The 19,722-nt window shown below is 47.4% G+C and overlaps 1 protein-coding gene across 14 annotated transcripts in view; it reads left to right on the forward strand.

The window, feature by feature from the left end:
• frmd4a (FERM domain containing 4A) overlaps nt 1-19,111 on the forward strand; it is a 796,670-nt gene extending 777,559 nt beyond the window's left edge. For 13 of the 14 annotated variants that reach the window (XM_072470969.1, XM_072470973.1, XM_072470968.1 and 10 more), the window contains 2 exons: nt 9,964-10,063; nt 17,196-19,111. In XM_072470969.1, the coding sequence (XP_072327070.1) occupies nt 9,964-10,063; nt 17,196-17,298 (203 nt within the window). In that variant the 3' untranslated portion in view covers nt 17,299-19,111. Of the gene's footprint in view, nt 1-9,963; nt 10,064-12,596; nt 12,672-17,195 lie in introns of all 14 variants that reach the window. The other variant, XM_072470963.1, reaches the window with a different exon arrangement.
• The last annotated feature ends 611 nt before the right edge of the window (nt 19,112-19,722 follow it).

Below are 19,722 nucleotides of genomic sequence, written 5' to 3' on the forward strand. Positions count from 1 at the left end.
TGATCACTGTTACCTAGAGGTGCCTTCACTATGAGGTCATGAATTAATCCTATCTCCTTGCACAATAAACAGGTCTCGTATAAGTCTGTCCTCTAATTGGCTCCTGACCGTGCTGTTCTAAGAAACTATCCCGAAAATGTTCCATGAACTCCTCACCTGCACTACTGTTGTCAGTCTGATTTTTGAGTCTATGTATAGGTTAAAATCCTCCATGGTTAGCACTGTACCTTTCTGGCAAGCTCCCATTACCTCTTCTATATTGTGATGTACCGTGCAGTTACAATTAAGTGGGCCTTTGCCCATATGTCCCCCTCCCACTGCAGGTTCCTCTCCAGCCCCGAGCAGATGTCCCGGATCCTGGCACTAGGCAGGCAACACAGGCATCTGGACTCATACTCGTTGCGACAGAGATCGGTATCAATCCCCCTAACTATACTATTACCCCCCCCCCCCCCCCATTGTGCTTGAATAGCTTCCTGTACCATGGTCAGTCCACCCTGCAGACCCCACTCTCACCCAAACAAACTGAGAGGGCCTCAAAGCTGTTGGACAATTGCAGAGGCTGACACTCCTGCCCTCTGGGTCCCCTTACCTGTCTCCGCTGCAGTCACACCCTCTTGTCCCTGGCCACTATCCAAACCAGAAGAACCTATCCTAAGGGTCCTGGATCAAAGCATCCTGATAACTCCCGCCCTCTCTGACGCGCCGCAGTGTCGGCAGCTCTGCCTCCATCTCAACGACTCTGAGCCGAAGCTCCTCGGGTCGCAGGTGCTTACTGCAGACCCACATTCCTCGGGTAACACCAGTTCCAAATGCCACAGTCTTGACCCATCATCTGTCCTTCCAAAGCTTTAATTAATTACTTCATTATTTTATTAAATCATTTATTTTCTTTTAGATATTTATTATCACAAATTCCAGTACCAGTTTTAACCTTAGGAAAATACATCGTGACCACTTCTCAGCTATTGCCCAGCAACGCGCGTCTTCTCCTGAGCAGAAACCAATTCCGACAGGGTGAGTACAGTAGAGAAGGTAAAGGAACAAACCCCACGCCCCCTAACGTTCTCAGCTCACCAGAATTCCACATTCTGTTTGAACAAAGAACAAAGTACAGCACAGGAACAGGCCCTTCGGCCCCCCCAAGCCCGTGCCGACCATGCTGCCCGTCTAAACTAAAATCTTCTACACTTCCTGGGTCCGTGTCCCTCTATTCCCATCCTATTCATGTATTTGTCAAGGTGCCCCTTAAACGTCACTATTGTCCCTGCTTCCACCACCTCCTCCAGCAGCGAGTTCCAGGCACCCACTACCCTCTGTGTAAAAAAAACTTGCCTCGTACATCTCTAAACCTTGCCCCTCGCACCTTAAATCTATGCCCCCTAGTAATTGATCCCTCTACCCTGGGAAAAAGTCTCTGACGATCCACTCTGTCTATGCCCCTCATAATGTGATTTCACACTCACCTGTCAGCTGTGAGACCCAGAGGAGATAATGTAAAGTCAGGTTGAATTTGCACACTGCTTCTCTAAGGCAAGCGTTTCACTAGGGGATGGGGAGGCAGTTCAAGGAGGGAACTAAAGATATTTTAGAAGGCTTTTGAAGGAATGGAAATAGAGAATAAAAAGCAAACTGACGATTCCCCAGGCCCGCTCGTGAAACCCAAATGACCGACGGTATCGATACCCAGCATGATTCTGAAACAAAAGTCCAGCTTGAAAAATAGAACTTCTCTTGACTTCGCTTTTAAGAAAATATCATTTGATCCACTAAACCCATTTCCTCCACAGCCATATCCTGCAGTCTCTCCGAGACACTATTCAACAGATTTAATTTCCTGAAGGGAAGTGATTTACAATAGGCAAAACTTCCTCATAAGATAAAAAAAAACTTTTTATGACATTCTTTTCTGACCCCCTCCAAAGATAATCCAGCACGCCAGCAGTCTCTCACTCCAGTCATGTAAATTAGACAGTTACATTCCACAGGTGACACTTCTGATTTAAAACTATGTGAATTATTTGTTGTTGATATAGCTTACCCTCATTTCCCCCTATGTGGTAGGCCATAGTGTGGGTTGTATCAACAGCAGCTGAGGTTTGAAAGTATATCTAATGGAATGAAACATCCACAAACTATAAGGATATTTGGGCAGATGACCAGAAGCTTGGTCAAGTAGCTCGGTTTTAAGAAGCGGCTTGCAGGAGGATGATGACGATAGAGAGGTTGTGGGGATTAGGGAAGGAATTCCAGAGCTCATAGCCTTCTCAACGGAAGGTGCGCCCACCACAAGTGGAGTGATTAAAATTGAGGCCTGGTAAAAGGCCACACTCAGATGAGTGCAGCCACCTCTGAGGGATTGATGGATTTGAAAACGTGGACGAGAAATTTTAAATCCAGGCTTCGCTTAACCGAGAGCCAGTGTGGGTTAGCGAGCACAGAGATGATAGGGGAACAGGGCTTGCTGTGCGTTAAGGCACGAACAGCAGAGTCTTGGATAACCTCAAGTGTACGGAGGGTAGGATGTGGGAAGCCAGCCAAGTATGAAATGAAATTGAAAATAGCTTATTGTCACAAGTCGGCTTCAAATGAAGTTACTGTGAAAAGCCCCTCGTCGCCACATTCCGGCGCCTGTTCGGGGAGGCTGGTGCGGGAATTGAACAGTGCAGCTCGCCTGCCGTGGTCTGCTTTCAAAGCCAGCGATTTAGCCCTGTGCTAAACCAGAATGTGTTAAAATAGTCAGATCAGGGGCGACACGTGGCACAGTGTTTAGCACTGGGACTGCGGCGCTGAGGACCCGGGTTTGAATCCCGGCCCCGGGTCACTGTCCGTGTGGAGTTTGCACACTCGCCCCGTGTCTGCGTGGGTTTCACCCCCACAACCCAAAGATGTGTTGGTTAGGTGGATTGGCCACGCTAAATTGCCCCTCAATTGGGAAAAAAAAAAATTGGGTACTCTAAAAAAAATTTTAAAAAAGAATAGTCAGGTCCAATGGCACGAATCAAGGGCTGGATTTTACGGGCTACTGTATCCTTGCCATCCCCCACCCCACTTCCACCCTGCCCCACCCCGACTGAAAAGTAAGTTGTCATCTCGCCTACCCAAAACCTGGCTGCCCCTCGGTGATACTATGCTGAGAACAGTCCCACTTATTTTAGAGAGAGACCTCCACCCCCATACGGGAGAGGTTCCCATCCTAGAGAGCTGTTGGCCACTCTGATTCGTCAGCAGCTCTGTTGACTCAACAGTGCCAGAGTCAAGCAGTGGCCAGTGCTGGAACTACAGGCAGTCCCCCTGAGGAAGAAGAGTCATGGAGCCTGGACCAGGGATAAGACTGGTATTTTGGATGGGTCTGGCTGGGAGACTCAAGCAAGTGGAGGGGGGGGGGGGAGGGAGAGAGTGGAGGGCTAGGTTTGAGAGGCCGGGGATGTAGGTTAAAGGGGGCTCTATCCTGGGAGGGTGTGCTCCCAATGGACTTTGGGTCCTCCACAGAGGTACCTGCCTTCCTGCCTGACAGGAACTCACACGGTGAAAGCTGCCAGGCTAACCACCTTACCTCTCCTGGCACGTGTAAAATAGCAACAGAGGCAGAACAAGGCTCTGAAATTAGGTTCATTGGTCTCAGGCCTAAGGGCAGACAGGATGCTTGACGCCTTCTTTACCCTCCATTGGGATTAGGCCAGAAGGTGGCACAAAGGCCATCTGCTTTATTTTACAAGCCCCCCACATTCAAATATGACGTCATGGTGACCATGATATACAGTCAAAGATATCAGCGGCAGATTTAGAACAGTGATACACCGTAAACATCTGCCGTTTCTGTATTTAGTGCTTCAAAGTGGTCATTTTGCAGGATTCAGAATTGATGTAAATGATAAAATGTCACTTGCTTTAACTTAGAAACTTGTCTCAAACTTAAATTAAAATATATTGATGGTGCTACTGCAACGAAGCTAATGTCACAATGGAACGTTCCAAATAATCCGTAGGACAATTATTATGTTTGTTTCAAAGCTGAACTCGAATGTTTCTCTCAATGCTACTATCGCTTCATCTTTCTTGTTGATTCTTGGATTTATAAATCTGGTAATTAGGCAAAGGCTTCTCTCGTTCTCTCACTGTAACTCCCTGGAAGCAGGCAGAGGCTGAATGAAACAGTTTAAGGAATTTCCCCTGCATTGATTGCTTCAGCGGAATGCGCTACGCAAGTGCCAGGCAACGACCGTCTCCATTAAGAGAGGATCTAACCATCGCCCATTGACATTCAATGGCATTACCATTGCTGAATCCCCCCACAATCAGCATCCTGGGGGTTACCATTGATCAGAAACTGAACTGGACTAGCCACATTAATAATGTGGCTACAAGAGCAGGTCAGAGGCTAGGGATTCTGTGGTAAGGAACTCACCTTTTGATCCCCAAATCCTGTCCACGATGTACAAGGCACAAGTCAGGAGTGTGATGGAATACTCTCCGCTTGCCTGGATGAGCGCAGCTCCATCGACACTCAAAAAGCTCGGAAGCATTCAGGACAAAGCAGATTAATGGATACCCCATCCACCACCTTAAACATTCACGGTCTCCACCCCCGATGCACTGTTTAAGGCCTCGGTGGTGAGCCCCTATTGAGCGAGCCTCCGCCCCCTCAACCTCCCCCTGCTTGAATCTCCCAGACCCAGACCGGCAGTTCCCAATAGTCCCAGGCTGGAACATTTGTTTTATATCTCACTCTGCAGCTTTATTTGTGTTGGAGAATAAACCTGCTTTGCCTTTTCGGACCGGATTCTCCGGCAGCCCTGCCACGTGTTTCTCGGAGGTGGGATTTCTCCAGCCCCCTCCGCTGTCAATGGGAATTCCCAATGAAGACGCCGCCCTACGCTGCCGAGAAACCCGGGGGGGGGGAGCGCTGCCGGCGTGACCAGAGAATCCCGCAGCCAGTGAGCGGCCGGAGAATCCCGGCCTTAGCCTGCGTCTCCTGGAATTATTAAAAGCACCTTCCAAACTTGGAACCACTACCGGAAAGAAGGACAGGGCAGCAGACACACGGGGAACATCGTGCCCTGCAGGCTCCCCTCCAAGTCACTCACCATCCTGACTTGGAAATATATCGGCGTACCTTCACTGCCGCTGCGTAAAAGTCCTGGAGCTCCCTCCCTAACAGCACTGTGGGTGTACCTACACCACATGGACTGCAGCGGTTCAAGAAGGCAGCTCATCACCACCTTCTAAAGGGGCAATTAGGGATGGGCAATAAATGCTAACCAGCGACGCCCACATCACATGACCTTGCTGCAGCTTCTTTGTTCCTGAACCTCGCATCCCTGCCCGTGTGACCTCGAGACTGGCCTGTTCCAATTCTGTGCTGGCAGACCGTCCCCCTTCCATAAACTTCAAACCATCTGAAGCCCTGCTGGCCACAACCTCATTTGCACCAGGCCCATTGGCCTTTCAGCCCCGTGCTTGCTGACATACAGTGGCAGACAACACATCGATTTTAAAATTCCCATCCCTGTTTTCAGATCCCTCCATGGTCTCACCCCTTCCCCATCACCTTAATCCCATCCAGCCCCACAATTTCCCCGATATCTGCACCCTGGCTTCTTGAGCAGCCTCGATTTTAATCTCTCTGCTAGTGTTGCCGTGCCTTCAGCTGCCAGGGCCCCGGAATCCCCACCCGAAACCTCTCCGCCTCTCTTCCCTCCACTGAGGCGTGAACCTATCTCTTCAGCCCATGCTCATATCTCCCTATGTGGCCCAGTGTCAAAATGTTTTTATTGAAAACACTCTTGTGCAGCAACTTGCTGTGTTAAATGTTATTGCTGTCAGTCACATGCACCAAATCTGAGACTTTATTCAATAAAGGCCTCTACCCTGGTGTCGGAGCTTCATAGGGCAGCACGGTACTGTGGCTTCACAGCGCCAGGGTCCCGTTTCGATTCCCCACTGGGTCACTGTCTGTGCGGAGTCTGCACGTTCTCCCCGGGTCAGCATGGGTTTCCTCCGGGTGCTCCGGTTTCCTCCCACAGTCCAAAGACGTGCAGGTTAGGTGGATTGGCCACGCTAAATTGCCCTTAGTGTGCAAAAATGTTAGGAGGGGGTTATTGGGTTACGGGGATCAGGTGGAAGTGAGGGCTTAACTGGGTTGGTGCAGACCCGATGGGCCGAATGGCCTCCTTCTGCACTGTATGTTCTGTGTATCTGTGTGTATCTGTGACTGTAACATGGTCTGCAGCCTCTCATCACAGCTTTTGTTTAAAAAATAAACCTTTGTACTTGTCTAAAGATTGATGTAATGGTTCCCGATTGGATGAGATCCACTGCCAGCCTACAAAATAATAATAATAATAATCTTTTTATTGTCACAAATATGAAGTTTCTGTGAAACGGCCCTAGTCGCCACGTTCCGGTAAGCCGGTACGGGAATTGAGCCCGCGCTGCTGGCCTTGTTCTGCATTGCAAACCAGCTGTCTAGCCCACTGAGCTAAACCAGCCCATAGCCCTTACATACAAAATGTTAATTTATTATAATGTACAGCCTAAATGTTACCACTTTAATATAAAGTAAGATGCCATGAATCGTGTGAAATAGTATATTTCAGAATTGCTGACAAAAGAGATGTGCTGTTGAAGCTTTGTGTCTTGCACACATCAGGACAGATGCAAGAATATAAAATTTCAAAGGGGGCAACAATTTATGCTGCATGAGAAAAGAAGTGCTGATTGGTTGGCAACGCCTCGACCAATCAGGCGACTTGCTTCTTTTCTTCCCCCTCCTCTTCTGTCACCTTCCTGCTCTGACGGTCTTGTCGGAAATGTGAGCATGAGCCGAGTACGGATGCTCCAGGACCGCAGGACAGGGGTGGAAATGCCAGGGTATTCACTGCAATACAGGAATGCCGTAAGCCCTGCCGAGGTGTGTACCATGCTGGCCGGCCACCTGCACCGTCTCCTCGCTAGCGTCTCCCTCACAATTATATTGTTGCTCCTCATCAGGAGACCTGGATCGGCTTCCCAAATCCTGTGCATTTCCATTGTGTAGGAGTTTCTCCTGCAGTAATATTGAGCAAGTTAGGTGGAGGCATAATTTGTGTGAGGGCTAGCATTTGAGCCATGTCTCGCAAATGGCCTTATTCAGCCAACATAGTTGGTCAGCTGTATTCTCCCTGTTAAAGGGCAGGAAGACATTTTAATTATTTTCACAAGTCATTGCTATTATAAGTTATGACATTTGTTGTGAAATGCAGAATTGATGCCCCCCTCCCCCATCATAACCACCGCGAAGTGTGACAAATTACTTTTGCAACTATTCATTCTGAAAATGCCCAAGGACTGAAAGAGCTGGCGGCCAGTGTGGTACTTTGCCTACCCTTGCCACATCATTAAACTTCTTCCTCCAGTAATCATGCAGTGCTGGGATTGGGAGAGGTGGTACTCAACGTCACTTGAGATTTTCTCTCCCACTCGCTCTCTCCATCTCCCTCATTCTCATGCACGTACCCTCTCTCTTTGTCCTTTGTCGCATTTCATCGAGAACCGCCTGAAGGTTTGGCCCATTGAAATTACATACCCTTCTGTTCTGCTCCTGTCGGTGCCCAGTTCCATTCTTTAGTGCCCACAGAATCTTACATGAGCCATTTATTCCAGATTTGGGATAGCTGCCTGACGGGTAGCACTGTTGATTCATAGCGTCAGGGACCCAGGTTCTATTCCCAGCTTGGGTCACTGTCTGTGCGGAGTCTGCACGTTCTCCCCGTGTCTGTGTGGGTTTCCTCCGGGTGCTCCGGTTTCCTCCCACAACTCCCGAAAGATGTGCTGTTAGGTGAATTGGACATTCCGAGTTCTCCCTCAGTGTACCCAAACAGGCACCGGAATGTGACGACTCGGGGATTTTCACAGTAACTTCATTGCAATGTTAATGTAAGCCTGCTTGTGACACCAATAAAGATTATTATTATTGTTATTATTAAGTCTTACAAAATATTCACCACTTGCCCGGATCTCCCAGTTCCTGCAACAATCTTCATCCAAATACGCTGTGACTCCAGTGGTTACACTTCCTAATTCCCTTCCAAAAGCAAATTGGCTATTTATTGAAAAGGAAATTACACTCAAACATGGACAGTAGGTTTGCAAAGGAACTGACCATGTCACTTACATAAGGGGAAGCACAGCACAAACAGTAGTATGGTGCAGTGATTGTTTGGCACGATTGTGTTCACTGTGAGGCAGGAATGTGAGAAAGGGCCAGACATTCCACAGTCCTGACAAGGTTAGAGTGATGCTTCCTGTATGAAAAAGCAATGTGTCTTAACTATTAGATCTTTGTTCGAGGCTGCAATCACTCTTTACAGAGTGTGTCAGGCGACTAATCCCAAGGATAGGGAGGCACTGAGTCCAAACTGAGCTCCTGTACTCCTCGTGTCGCTGCACATGGCACTGTTACACCGATTGTAAATGTTGCATTCGGTGATAGTTTCCCCGCTGTTGAATATTGTTGGCAAAAATATCATTGTTGAAACAAGGAAACCAGCGTTTTAATCAGCAGGATGTCCGGTTGTACTTCTCAGGGGTAGACACAGTGGGTGCGATTCTCCAGCCCCCCAGCCACGCGTTTCCCGGCGGCGCGCCGTTCGCTACGCCAGATTCTCTACTCCAGCGCCAAGGGGCTGGTTTAGCACAGTGGGCTAAACAGCTGGCTTATAATGCAGAACAAGGCCAGCAGCGCGTGTTCAATTCCCGGACCTGCCTCGCCGAACAGGTGCCGGAATGTGGCGACTGGGGGCTTTTCACAGTAACTTCATTGAAGCCTACTTGTGACAATAAGCGATTATTATTATTATTAATGGGATTTCCCATTGAAGCCAGCCCACACCGCGGGGCAGGTTGCACTTCCTGCCGGAACACAGAATCCCAGTGGCCGGAGAATTCCGGCCTCTCTGTTTGCAGGAATATTTTTCTACTAATAGACCTCACTGGTAGACATTTTATCAACTTTGTCTGCAACTTGTCAGTCCAACTTGTCAAGTCAAAATGGTGAATGTGTTACTTTCACTTTTTTTAAAAAACTGTAACCTGTGTAAATCCCTTTTCTCTGTTTTCTGTAACATAGGAACAGGAGGGGGTCATTTAGCTCCTTGAGCCTGATCCACCATTCAATAGGATCATGGCTGATTTGGAATAAAATGTTCGTCTCATTAATAATGATCACGATCAGATCATTGTAAAAGAAAATTTACGTCTGCTTCAAGTCGTTCAGGACAGGAAGTCTGCCGTCCTTTAATTATAATATTTAATATTGTCACAAGTAGGCTTACATTAAGACTGCAATGAGGTTACTGTGAAAAAGCCCTCGTCGCCACATTCCGCCGCCGCCTGTTCGGGTACACTGAGGGAGAATTCAGAATGCGTGTCTTTCGTTTGTCTGACTAGTTTCCTTGTCCATCGTCCCAATGTGTGTGACAGGAACACAAAGATGGAGGGTGGAAAATAATCCCTGAAGGAAACTTATAACATGGCAATAAGAGCCACACAAGCTAATTAATGTATAATTAACAATTTTAACAGCAAGGATCACATTGTTGAACAACAGAGGAACCAAGCCAGCAAAAAAAAATTGCAAAGATTTTAGAATCTCGAAATAAAAATGTGCAGCACAAGAACAGGAAGTTGAAAGAAAAAAGACAGAAAGAAATTACATTTCAGTAACAGAAATAGTTTGACATATTCCAGGAAAAGGGTGTTGGATACTCAGTTTAACCCCAGCCAAACTCTCAATGAATCTGGTCTCACCCGAAACAATGGCATTGTATTTGGAACAGAATAGTTTGTATCTTTCTTTGTGTGGTTAATGCCAGATCTAATATTTTAATCCTAAAAATATTCCATTTACTTCATCTACTGTCTCACATTGTTGTACCCTTTTGATCGCTATCTGACCTTTATTGTGTCCTTTATCCTTTCCAGCTGCCTCGCCTCGCAGTAAAAGGAGCACAATGCAGTCTGCCGAATCGGTAGTTTCTTCCCCATCAAGCAGTCCACACCATATTGTGTCCTGGCAGAGTGGGTGAGTCACGAGGTTTGGCGGAGACAAAGCTCATTGTCTTTGTTCATTATCAAAGCTTCCACTCATCGAACGCAAAACCGTCCACACCCAGATTCCGAAAGCACCGTTTGAAGAGCTATTTGGTCGCAAAGAAACCTGTCTCCTAAAATTGCCACATCAGAGGAGTTCAGCCAAGCAGACCTTTCATTAATGGTTTGCTGGCTTGACAGTAGCTGCCAGATGAGCAGACGGGTGTACAATACACCGGGGACAATAGTTTTTATTGGGGATAAAGTTTGCATTTTGCCTAACATTCACTTTGCTCTATTTAACTGTACAGTGAACAGGTAACACTGCCAGATTATTGGCCATTCTGTGCAAATTGGAGCCATGTGTGCGATGCTGTTTGACACTGGGAAGTGGAAACAGAAAACATTGGGAACACGTAGCATGTCCACCAGTGTCTGATGGAAAGATACACATGTCTGTTATATTGAGCTTGTTCCAGTTGTCACGCAGGTCTCCTCCCACCTATAGACTAGTAAACTCCCAATAAAGATGCAAAATAAAAAGCTCTAAACCAATCCAGGAATATTTATATTATTCTCACCTCCAGAAGTTAAACACTTTTTCATTTCTGCTGCTCTTATTTTCTCTTTTTCCCTGCAGTTCCTAAATCCTTTTCAATAAGTAGCCTACTTTTTCAAAATAACTTCTTTAAACAATGCACTCCAGACGACAGGATGGGTGAATTTTATTTGGGGGACAGTTTGGAACTATCGATATTTGATGTTGCAAATTTCATTTTTAAAATTTTTCTAAATTGCAATGAAGACAAACTGCCCTTACAAATAAAGTATTGATTGCATTTAAAGGGTTTCAGCTCATGCAGCATATCTTCAACAAGATCAGGGGAACGGTGCTGCCTTTTCGCAGGTTTAAATGTCAGTAATTAATCGCACAGACTCTTTTCTGGATTGTGGCGATACCGTGTTTGGTTAGTTTGATCCCTGTGATATAAACACCATTCCTGGCCAAGTAATTCCTCAGGCAACCGGGTTCTGGTTTTTGCGTCTCTGCTGTTCTGGAATGGGTCAGCACAGAGCACACAAGAGGTGTCCCGAACACAGCCTTCGTTTTCCTTGTAGGAATGCATCTGGGGTTGCTTTTTATGCACCAATGCAAAACCAACGGCACTATTGACTGCAATGCAAATATGGGATAGGTGCAAATCAGGCTGAAATCCACTATTACCTGGTTCACACTTTCACATTCTCCGTGAAACAACGCTAATAAGTGCCTCAGTTAAAGAAAGATGTTGTGATTCGGAGGCCCAGCCTTAATTTAAATAGTGTCATTCAATTGTCTGATTCCTGTGTAGATCCTGCATACAAAAAGTACTATTCCAGGAAAGAACTTCCACAAAACATAGCTTGTCCTCTTTGGAGTAGAGAAGATTAAAGGAAGATTTGATAGAGACGTTCAAAATCGTTCAGTGTCTGGACAGAGTGGATATAGAGGGAGATATTCCTTTGGGTGGAAGGGTCAAGAAGATGTCAAAGTCAAAATAGCCTATGGCGACATTACGCAGGGAGCGTTTAGAATGTGGAACTCACTGGCTGAAAGGGTGGGAAAGGCAATCACAGCTTTCAAAAGGAAGTTGAATAAGCGCCTGAAAGGAGAGAAAAAGAGAGTGGGCGACATGGTAGCACAGTGGTTAGCACTGTGGCTTCACAGCTCCAGGGTCCCAGGGTCGATTCCGGCTTGGGTCACTGTCTGTGCGGAGTCTGCACGTTCTCCCCGTGTCTGCGTGGGTTTCCTCCGGGTGCTCCGGTTTCCTCTCACAATCCAAAGCTGTGCGGGTTAGGTGGATTGGCCGTGATAAATTGCCCTTTGTGTCCAAAACGGTTAGGTGTGGGTTACTGGGTTATGGGAATTGGGTGGAGGTGCTGGCGTAAGTAGGGTGCTCTTTCCAAGGGCTAGTGCAGACATGATGGGCCTCCTTCTACACTGTAAATTCTATGAAAATCTGCAGGGCTACAGAGAAAGGGCACTTGAGTGGGACTGGCTGAATCACTCTTGTAGAGAGCTAGCATGCGTCTGAAAGGCTGAATGGACTCGATTTGTGCTGGAACCATTCTGTTATTCGATAGGTGGGGGGGGGCTCTGAATTTAGATTTTAACAGATATGATAATTATGGGAATTATGAATAAGCATTAGAGTTGTATGAAGCGAGTCTAAGGGAAATGCAACACGTATCTTGTGTCAGTTGAGTAATTGTTTGTAGTCTACGTGCTCATTGTCAATGTCTTCAAAGCTCGCATGAAAGTTAAAATCTAAACGGAATGTAAAAAGTCTGACTACGGTGTACGGCTAAAGTAGTTTTGCTGTTACCATCCTGATTCTTGACCATTTTAACAGTAACAAAAATTAAAACCCCGACAAGTTTCTTACTAACTTCCTAACCGGAAATCTAACTAACATTTTCCTCACTTTCTTCTTTTTACTAATATTCAGTCTTATCTGCTCCTCTTTTCACCTGCCTTTGTGTAGAGGTACAACAGAAACAAGCACACCTCATGATGAACAGACCCAATCGCCAACTCACCAAAGCTCTGTAAAATAGAGGTACAGTAACAATCAATACGTGGTTATAATGCACCTCCCTCACTGTGTGTCTTTATGCTGTTTGTTCATTCGTGGTATGGTTGTGGCATTTTTAGTTTCTTTCTCATTCCTAAATACAAAGCTCTTTATTTCAATCACGTCTGTGTGACAGAAATAAATGAGACAGCGATCCAGTTGCTTCAGGGAAAACAGCATTTTTGTCGCCCCCTTAGCAAGTTAAGTGCATTGTGTGGTTTGGCATTAGGCGACCGAGACGAGAAGATCCCAGCTTCATTTACTAGTCTGTGTTCTGTCATCTATTATCTTCTGTTTAGTATTTGAGGTTTTCCAGTTTGCTCGGAGTTAAGACCATTAGAAACGCGATCAGGAGTGGGCCATTCGGCCCCTCGACCCTGCTCCGCCATTCAATAGGATCATGTTTGGGGTGTAGCACCAGTGGTTAGCACTGTGGCTTCACAGCGCCAGGGTCCCAGGTCCGATTCCCAGCTGGGTCACTGTCTGTGCGGAGTCTGCACGTTCTCCCCGTGTCTGCGTGGGTTTCCTCCGGGTGCTCCGGCTTCCTCCCACAGTCCAAAAACGTGCAGGTAAGGTGGATTGGCCATGCCAAATTACCCCTTAGTGTCCAAAAGAAAAAAAAGGTTGGGAGGGGTTATTAGGTTACGGGGATAGGGTGGAAGTGAGGGCTTAAGTGGGTTGGTGCAGACTCGATGGGCCGAATGGCCTTCTTCTGCACTGTATGTTCATGTTCTCTGTTCTATGTCTGAGCCAACATTCCTCATTTTCCCGCCCCTTTTCCCGTAACCCTTACTGATCAAGGGTCTATCTATCCCAGCCTTGAATATACTCCGGGTCTGCCCACACAGCCCTCTGCATTATGAAATGAAAAATGAAAATCGCTTATTGTCACAAGTAGGCTTCAATGAAGTTACTGTGAAAAGCCCCTAGTCGCCACATTCTGGCACCTGTTCGGAGAGGCTGGTACAGGAATTGAACCGTGCTGCTGGCCTGTCTTGGTCTGCTATAAAAGCCAGTGATTTAGCCCAGTGTGCTTAACCAGCCGCTGTTATTGTCTTCCTGGTTGCAATTCACTTATTCTGGGTGAAATTTTAGCATTGTCGCACAGGCAACACAACCCTGCGCTCGGTGGCAAAGGAAATGGAATCATGGCGCTCGCCGTTACGCTGGTGGGACAGGGCCGGGAAAAGCCGGCAGCGTTAGGCATCATGAGATCGGGGCACCCACACGCACCTTGGAAAGCCCTTCTTTCGACAGACACGGGACCACCCCCATGCCCACGGACATGGGAATCACCTGCCCCCACTCACCACGGAGCACCCCAGAGGGCAGGGTACAATCCGGGCAGACCCCCACCCCCCAGAGGCTATACATGCCTATGGCCCCCCCCCAAGCAGGCTCCATTCACCTGGTTCCTGTTATTTTAAAAAACAGTTGTAAACCCCGCCAACCTGATATCACGTCGGCAAGGTAGAAATTCCTAATGTGGGGGTGGGGGGGGGGGGGGTCCCGCTAACCGGGTGTTAACATATTGAAATGATGGGCGAAACTCTCCCGAAACGGCGCGATGTCCGCCGACTGGCGCCCAAAACGGCGACAATCAGACGGGCATCGCGCCGCCCCAAAGGTGCGGAATGCTCCGCATCTTTGGGGGCCGAGCCCCAACATTGAGGGGCTAGGCCGGCGCCGGAGGAATTTCCGCCCCGCCAGCTGGCAGAAACGGCCTTTGTTGCCCCGCCAGCTGGCGCGGAAATGACATCTCCGGGCGGCGCATGCGCGGGAGCGTCAGCGGCCGCTGACAGTTTCCTGCGCATGCGCAGTGGAGGGAGTCTCTTCCGCCTCCGCCATGGCGGAGATCGTGGCGGAGGCGGAAGGGAAAGAGTGCCCCCACGGCACAGGCCCGCCCGCGGATCGGTGGGCCCCGATCGCGGGCCAGGCCACCGTGGGGGCACCCCCCGGGGCCAGATCGCCCCGCGCCCCCCCCAGGACCCCGGAGCCCACCCACGCCGCCTTGTCCCGCCGTTCAAAAGGTGGTTTAATCCACGCCGGCGGGACAGGCAATTTATCGGCGGGACTTCGGCCCATCCGGGCCGGAGAATCGAGCGGGGGGCCCGCCAACCGGCGCGGCCCGATTCCCGCCCCCGCCGAATCTCCGGTGCCGGAGACTTCGGCAACCAGCGGGGGGTCGGAGAATGACGCCCGAGGTTCCCGACCTTGGGGGTGGGTATTTCAGAAAACGAGATCTCCGACCCACATCCCCATTTGCGCTCACACCGAATGTGAGCACAAAGTCGTCGTCTCCCCCCCCTCTATATTTGAAAGTGGACATGTGTGTATTGACCTAAAAGATAATGTCCACTGCGATAATATCAAACCACTTGGGAAAGCATTGGTAACTGGCCATAACCCACACCTATGCCCTGGAAGGGCAGGAGAATGGTGGTTTTGTTAACAGACAAGTCATCTGGAGATATGAGTTCAAATTCCACCACGGCAGTAAGATAATTAATATTTGGTTTATTAAATAAACCTGGAATAAAAAGCTGACCCGCCTACCCCGCCACGGCAAACAGTCCAAGACGGCAGGTGCACAATTAATCAGGTCAGGGCCTCATGGTGTGTTTCCCCTCCAGCCTCCGCAGCGGGATACACGCCACATACTTCGTCCCAGGACAGAAGAATTCGCCCCTGAGGTTTCCCTCCCACTGAAGTCAAACTGACTGGTCTGTGGTTGCCATGAAACACAATGAAAATCTAAAATAAAACAATCTAGGAGAATGTTTGCCACAAGGACTACTGCGGGTCAAGAAGGCTGTTCATCAGGACAGCGGTTAGCACTGTTGCTTCACAGCGCCAGGGTCCCAGGTTCGATTCCTGGCTTGGGTCACTGTCTGTGCGGAGTCTGCACGTTCTCCCCGTGTCTGCGTGGGTTTCCTCCGGGTGCTCCGGTTTCCTCCCACAAGTCCCGAAAGACGTGCTTGTTAGGTGAATTGGACATTCTGAATTCTCCCTCTGTGTACCCGAACAGGCGCCGGAGTGTGGTGACTAGGGGCTTTTCACAGTAACCTCATTGCAGTGTTAATATAAGCCTACTTGTGACACTGATAAAGATGATTATTATTATCTTCTCAAGGGCACCTAGGGGTGGATGATAAATGCCCACATCTCATTTCACACCTAGAAAATTGAACGGTTTTGTTACTGGAAACACAGGAAACAATCAAGGAATAAACTCGCCTGTTTTCATAATAAAAATCAGAAATGCTTCCTATTAAATCCTGGTGGATGATGAAAGGTCAGAATGAACACTTTTAGTTTCCCATCGATATCTATATATTGAGCTGATGAACCCGACAGTTTCTATCAGTCTCCTGAGGTGATTCTATCGATTGACGTTGATGGAGTTAAATTGCTGCCCACAGAGAGTCTTCTCCCTCATTGACATTGACAGCTCGGTCTACCTGCCCCCCTGTGCTGGGCAAAAGGCCAGGATGCTTCAGCCTTGACAAAGTGTGAATGCACTGGTCGTTCTGCTGTTGTGCCCGTTATTCTGGCAGAATCCTGATGGCCAAACTCCAGGGGCAAAGTGAAGGGTTTCCAATGGCAACTACCGAAAGTCTGCCACACTTTAATTGTGTGTTTGTACGCAAAGACACTGCCTGAGGGTGCTCGCTCACGCCGCGCCTTCGGGGTTTACAGTGGAACAGGTCCACGAGCCAAACATAAGAGGAATTTCGCAAACATGGACCAGTTAAAATTTGTGACTCTTCAATTCAGAGAAAGGGAAATTTAGGTCTTGATTTCAACGTGCTGTGAAAAGAACATTTCTGGACATATTTTGCTCCTTATTTGTAACTTTCTCAAATAAAAGTGGCTCTACATTTTTGAAATGACAGAATTTCAACCGATTCTCTGTTATTCCTCGAGCTCAGTTGATAACGGATGTGAGTTAGCTGTACCGCAGAAGACTTGGCGGGATTTACCGTGTTTCAGCTGTTCTATAAGATGGAACTTATAGGATTTCAAAGCTGCCAGTCAACACAGCTTTGAGGTTAGGGTTAAGTGTTGAGGCTGCTTTGGACAGTTAAGCTTGCCAATCTCAATTGTGGAGGATTTGGACAGTCCCCTACATTGGGGGCGGGGGTTTAATCTCACCTTGGTGAGAATGAATACTTTGAAACTGGCCCTCAGAACTAGCTTGTCCTGCCAGCTGTGGTTCGGGAGAAAGGCCTTTGGTTTGGGCCACCTCACTTTCTCAGTGACGGCTGGCTTTGCGCCTCAGGAATGTGCGGTAAACAATTCTTACTTTGTGTTCTCTGAGCCTGAGGTAGCAAAATATGAGACTGTCCAATCGATATGTTGACGTGGTTCGACCCTTAGCCCCGGCCTGGACCGTTAAGGAACTTTGCAAGAGCAAGGACTCTAATTTTATGGGCTATTCACTCAAAGTAAGGATTCGCTGAATAGTAGAGGGAAGCGATGCCTGACTTTTGTCTTTTCTCGTTGTAGGCCCTACCAGGACACTTGCTACATGGACTCCCCACTCTATTCCGAATTGGCAGATGTTCAGTGGTACGGAAGTGACAACGCCAAGCCTGGAACTCTTGTCTGACACCTGACCTCAGATCAAAGTACAAACGTTGAACACCCCCCCCCCCCACCCCCCCTGTGGTCACCTCACTGCCCCTTGTCACTGCCTTACTCGACTCACGGCCACTAACCAGCAACTGCAGCTCCGAGCACTTTCACAAAAGTGAAGCCTAATTAAAGTTCCACAGACTATGCTGTCTCTCAGGTAACCACTGGTCAACAATAATAAGGTCTTTATGAATAAAAACGCGACACTGCTTTTCACACTGTGACTCGTACGCACCAGATCTCCTGTGCATGATTTTGTTTTATTCCCTTGTGCAAAGTAATACTGACAGTGTAATAATGAAGTACTTCACAATTTAACCAAGCATTACGTTTACTTGAATGTTACCAAAGACCACCCGAAAGCTGCAAGGGGGAGAATTGGATGAGCGTTGCCCGCTGGTTACCTGAATAAATGAGAAGTTGTCAATCTCTTGTTTCATTAATGGTTGTGGCAGGTGAAAGCTATAAAAAATGCATTCTTCACCATTAAAAAATGCCCGAGTGTAGGCAAGATTGTTTTCCCGTGATAAGAGCTAAACAATTTTGAGATATTTCTGTGGAGGCTGGATGAGCTACTCAGATATGCGGTCTAGCTTGCACTCAACAGTAAAGCACACAGTTAACATAATCTGTGCAATTCCAGGCTGCGCAGATATTGTATTATGGTACAATATGTGTCTTAGTTTAAGCTTTGAATCAGCTCGTTGATCGTACATTCTCTTCAAGGACTCTAGCTGATTTATTGGACAAGACCTTGGAGAGTTGTCAACCCTTAGAAGGCCTCACAAATGTTTTAAGAATATTTTCCCATGAAGTACTCATCAGAAATAATTTAGTGGCTGGCATGGAAAGTTTGCACTGTCTGTGTAGCACAGACTTGTCAGCAAGGTGACAGTTGCAGAAGGGCACTGATCTGGCCAAAAACATAAAGGGAGCTTTTTTCCCCTCCTCTCTCTCTCCTTCGGTTTATTTGTGGTTTCCTGTTGGGGGTCGGTGGGTGGGGGGGGGTTGGTGGGGGGAGGGGAGACAGGAACGAGGATGCCTGCTCAGAAAGGCTGCTTACTAAGCTGAAGCATATCCATTGTGTGTGGCCCATGGACAAGAAAGGATTGCTTTAGCGGACTGCAAAAAATAAAACCCAGACAGCACTGTTTGTCTTTGCGAGAGCACCAGGAAGGATTCGTGTCGAGTTGAAAAGAAAGGCTAACATTTGCAGACACTACCATGCATTTATTGTGAGGCAGATTTTTCTAATTACAGTTTTTCAGTTACCATTGTGTAAAATGTTAAAATACCAATATGTTTTATAAATCAGTATTAGTTTTAGTTTGGACCTAGCAAACCCCATTCAGGTGCTACCCAACAAACAGTTACCACTAGAATAGTTGTAGGGTTTTACATCTATAAATGTCAATAGTTTTATTACAAGTTGTGTAAATTAAAGCAATGTAGTTACAATGAATTCAGTAGATTACTCCCTGAAAATGGCTGTTGATCTTAAAAGAGCATGTAAAATGTCTTTATTTCTTTCCCCCCTCCCCCCCCTCTCCTCCACCTCCTCTGGTTTCTGTCCCATTTTAATCAAAGAAGACCATGTAAGGTGTAGAAAATGCAGAATTATGAATTTCTGCCATTAATTTATTCTTTTTGTATTAAGAATTTGTATAGTAACTTTACATTTTGCAGAAACAGTGTTGTCAACAATTCCTAAATGAAGCATTTTCAAAATAATGAATTTGGTTGTTCTTGAAATTAACAAAATAAATTATTACTGAATGTTGCAAGAAGTTGACTCTGGCATTTGTTGTGGTAAACGGGCCCTGCCGAGCACCATCGGCCGTCTCGCGCGGTGAGCTGCAAGCGTCAGCTCGTTCTGGTCTTCCATTCACCCCCTCCCCCTTGGGCAGAAGGTCTGTGGGTTCACCCTGCACCGGGTGAAAGCGCTGTCTTCATCAGATGTATCGTTTATCTGACCAGACGTTAAAAGAAAATTCCCTCAACCTGTGGACTGGGGACAAAATTCCCCCGGCGCTGTTTGAAGAAATGCAAGGAAGTTCCTCCTACGCGCAGTCCAACATTAATCCCACAAATAAGCGGCGGCAAGACAGATTAATGGGTCATTTATCTTGTTGCTGTCTGGGGGAACTTGCTCTGGGGAAATTGGCTGTTGCGCCTAGCTACACAAGCCCGAGTAAACTTCATAGTTAAATCACTGGCTGAGAAGCACTTTGGAGCCTCCTGAGGATGAGTACGGTGCTATATAAATACAAGTTCTCTTAGTCATGCTGCTAAAGGAAGATATGGAGACTGAGAGACATGAAATGTGTACCTCTTAGCAGCTGATGGAGTGTTCTGGGGCCAGGACATCATCTCATCTAAAAGCAGTGCATGGAAAGAG

The sequence above is a fragment of the Scyliorhinus torazame genome, chromosome 13 (genome assembly GCF_047496885.1).
Source record: "Scyliorhinus torazame isolate Kashiwa2021f chromosome 13, sScyTor2.1, whole genome shotgun sequence".
In the NCBI taxonomy this organism is placed as follows: Eukaryota; Metazoa; Chordata; class Chondrichthyes; order Carcharhiniformes; family Scyliorhinidae; genus Scyliorhinus; species Scyliorhinus torazame.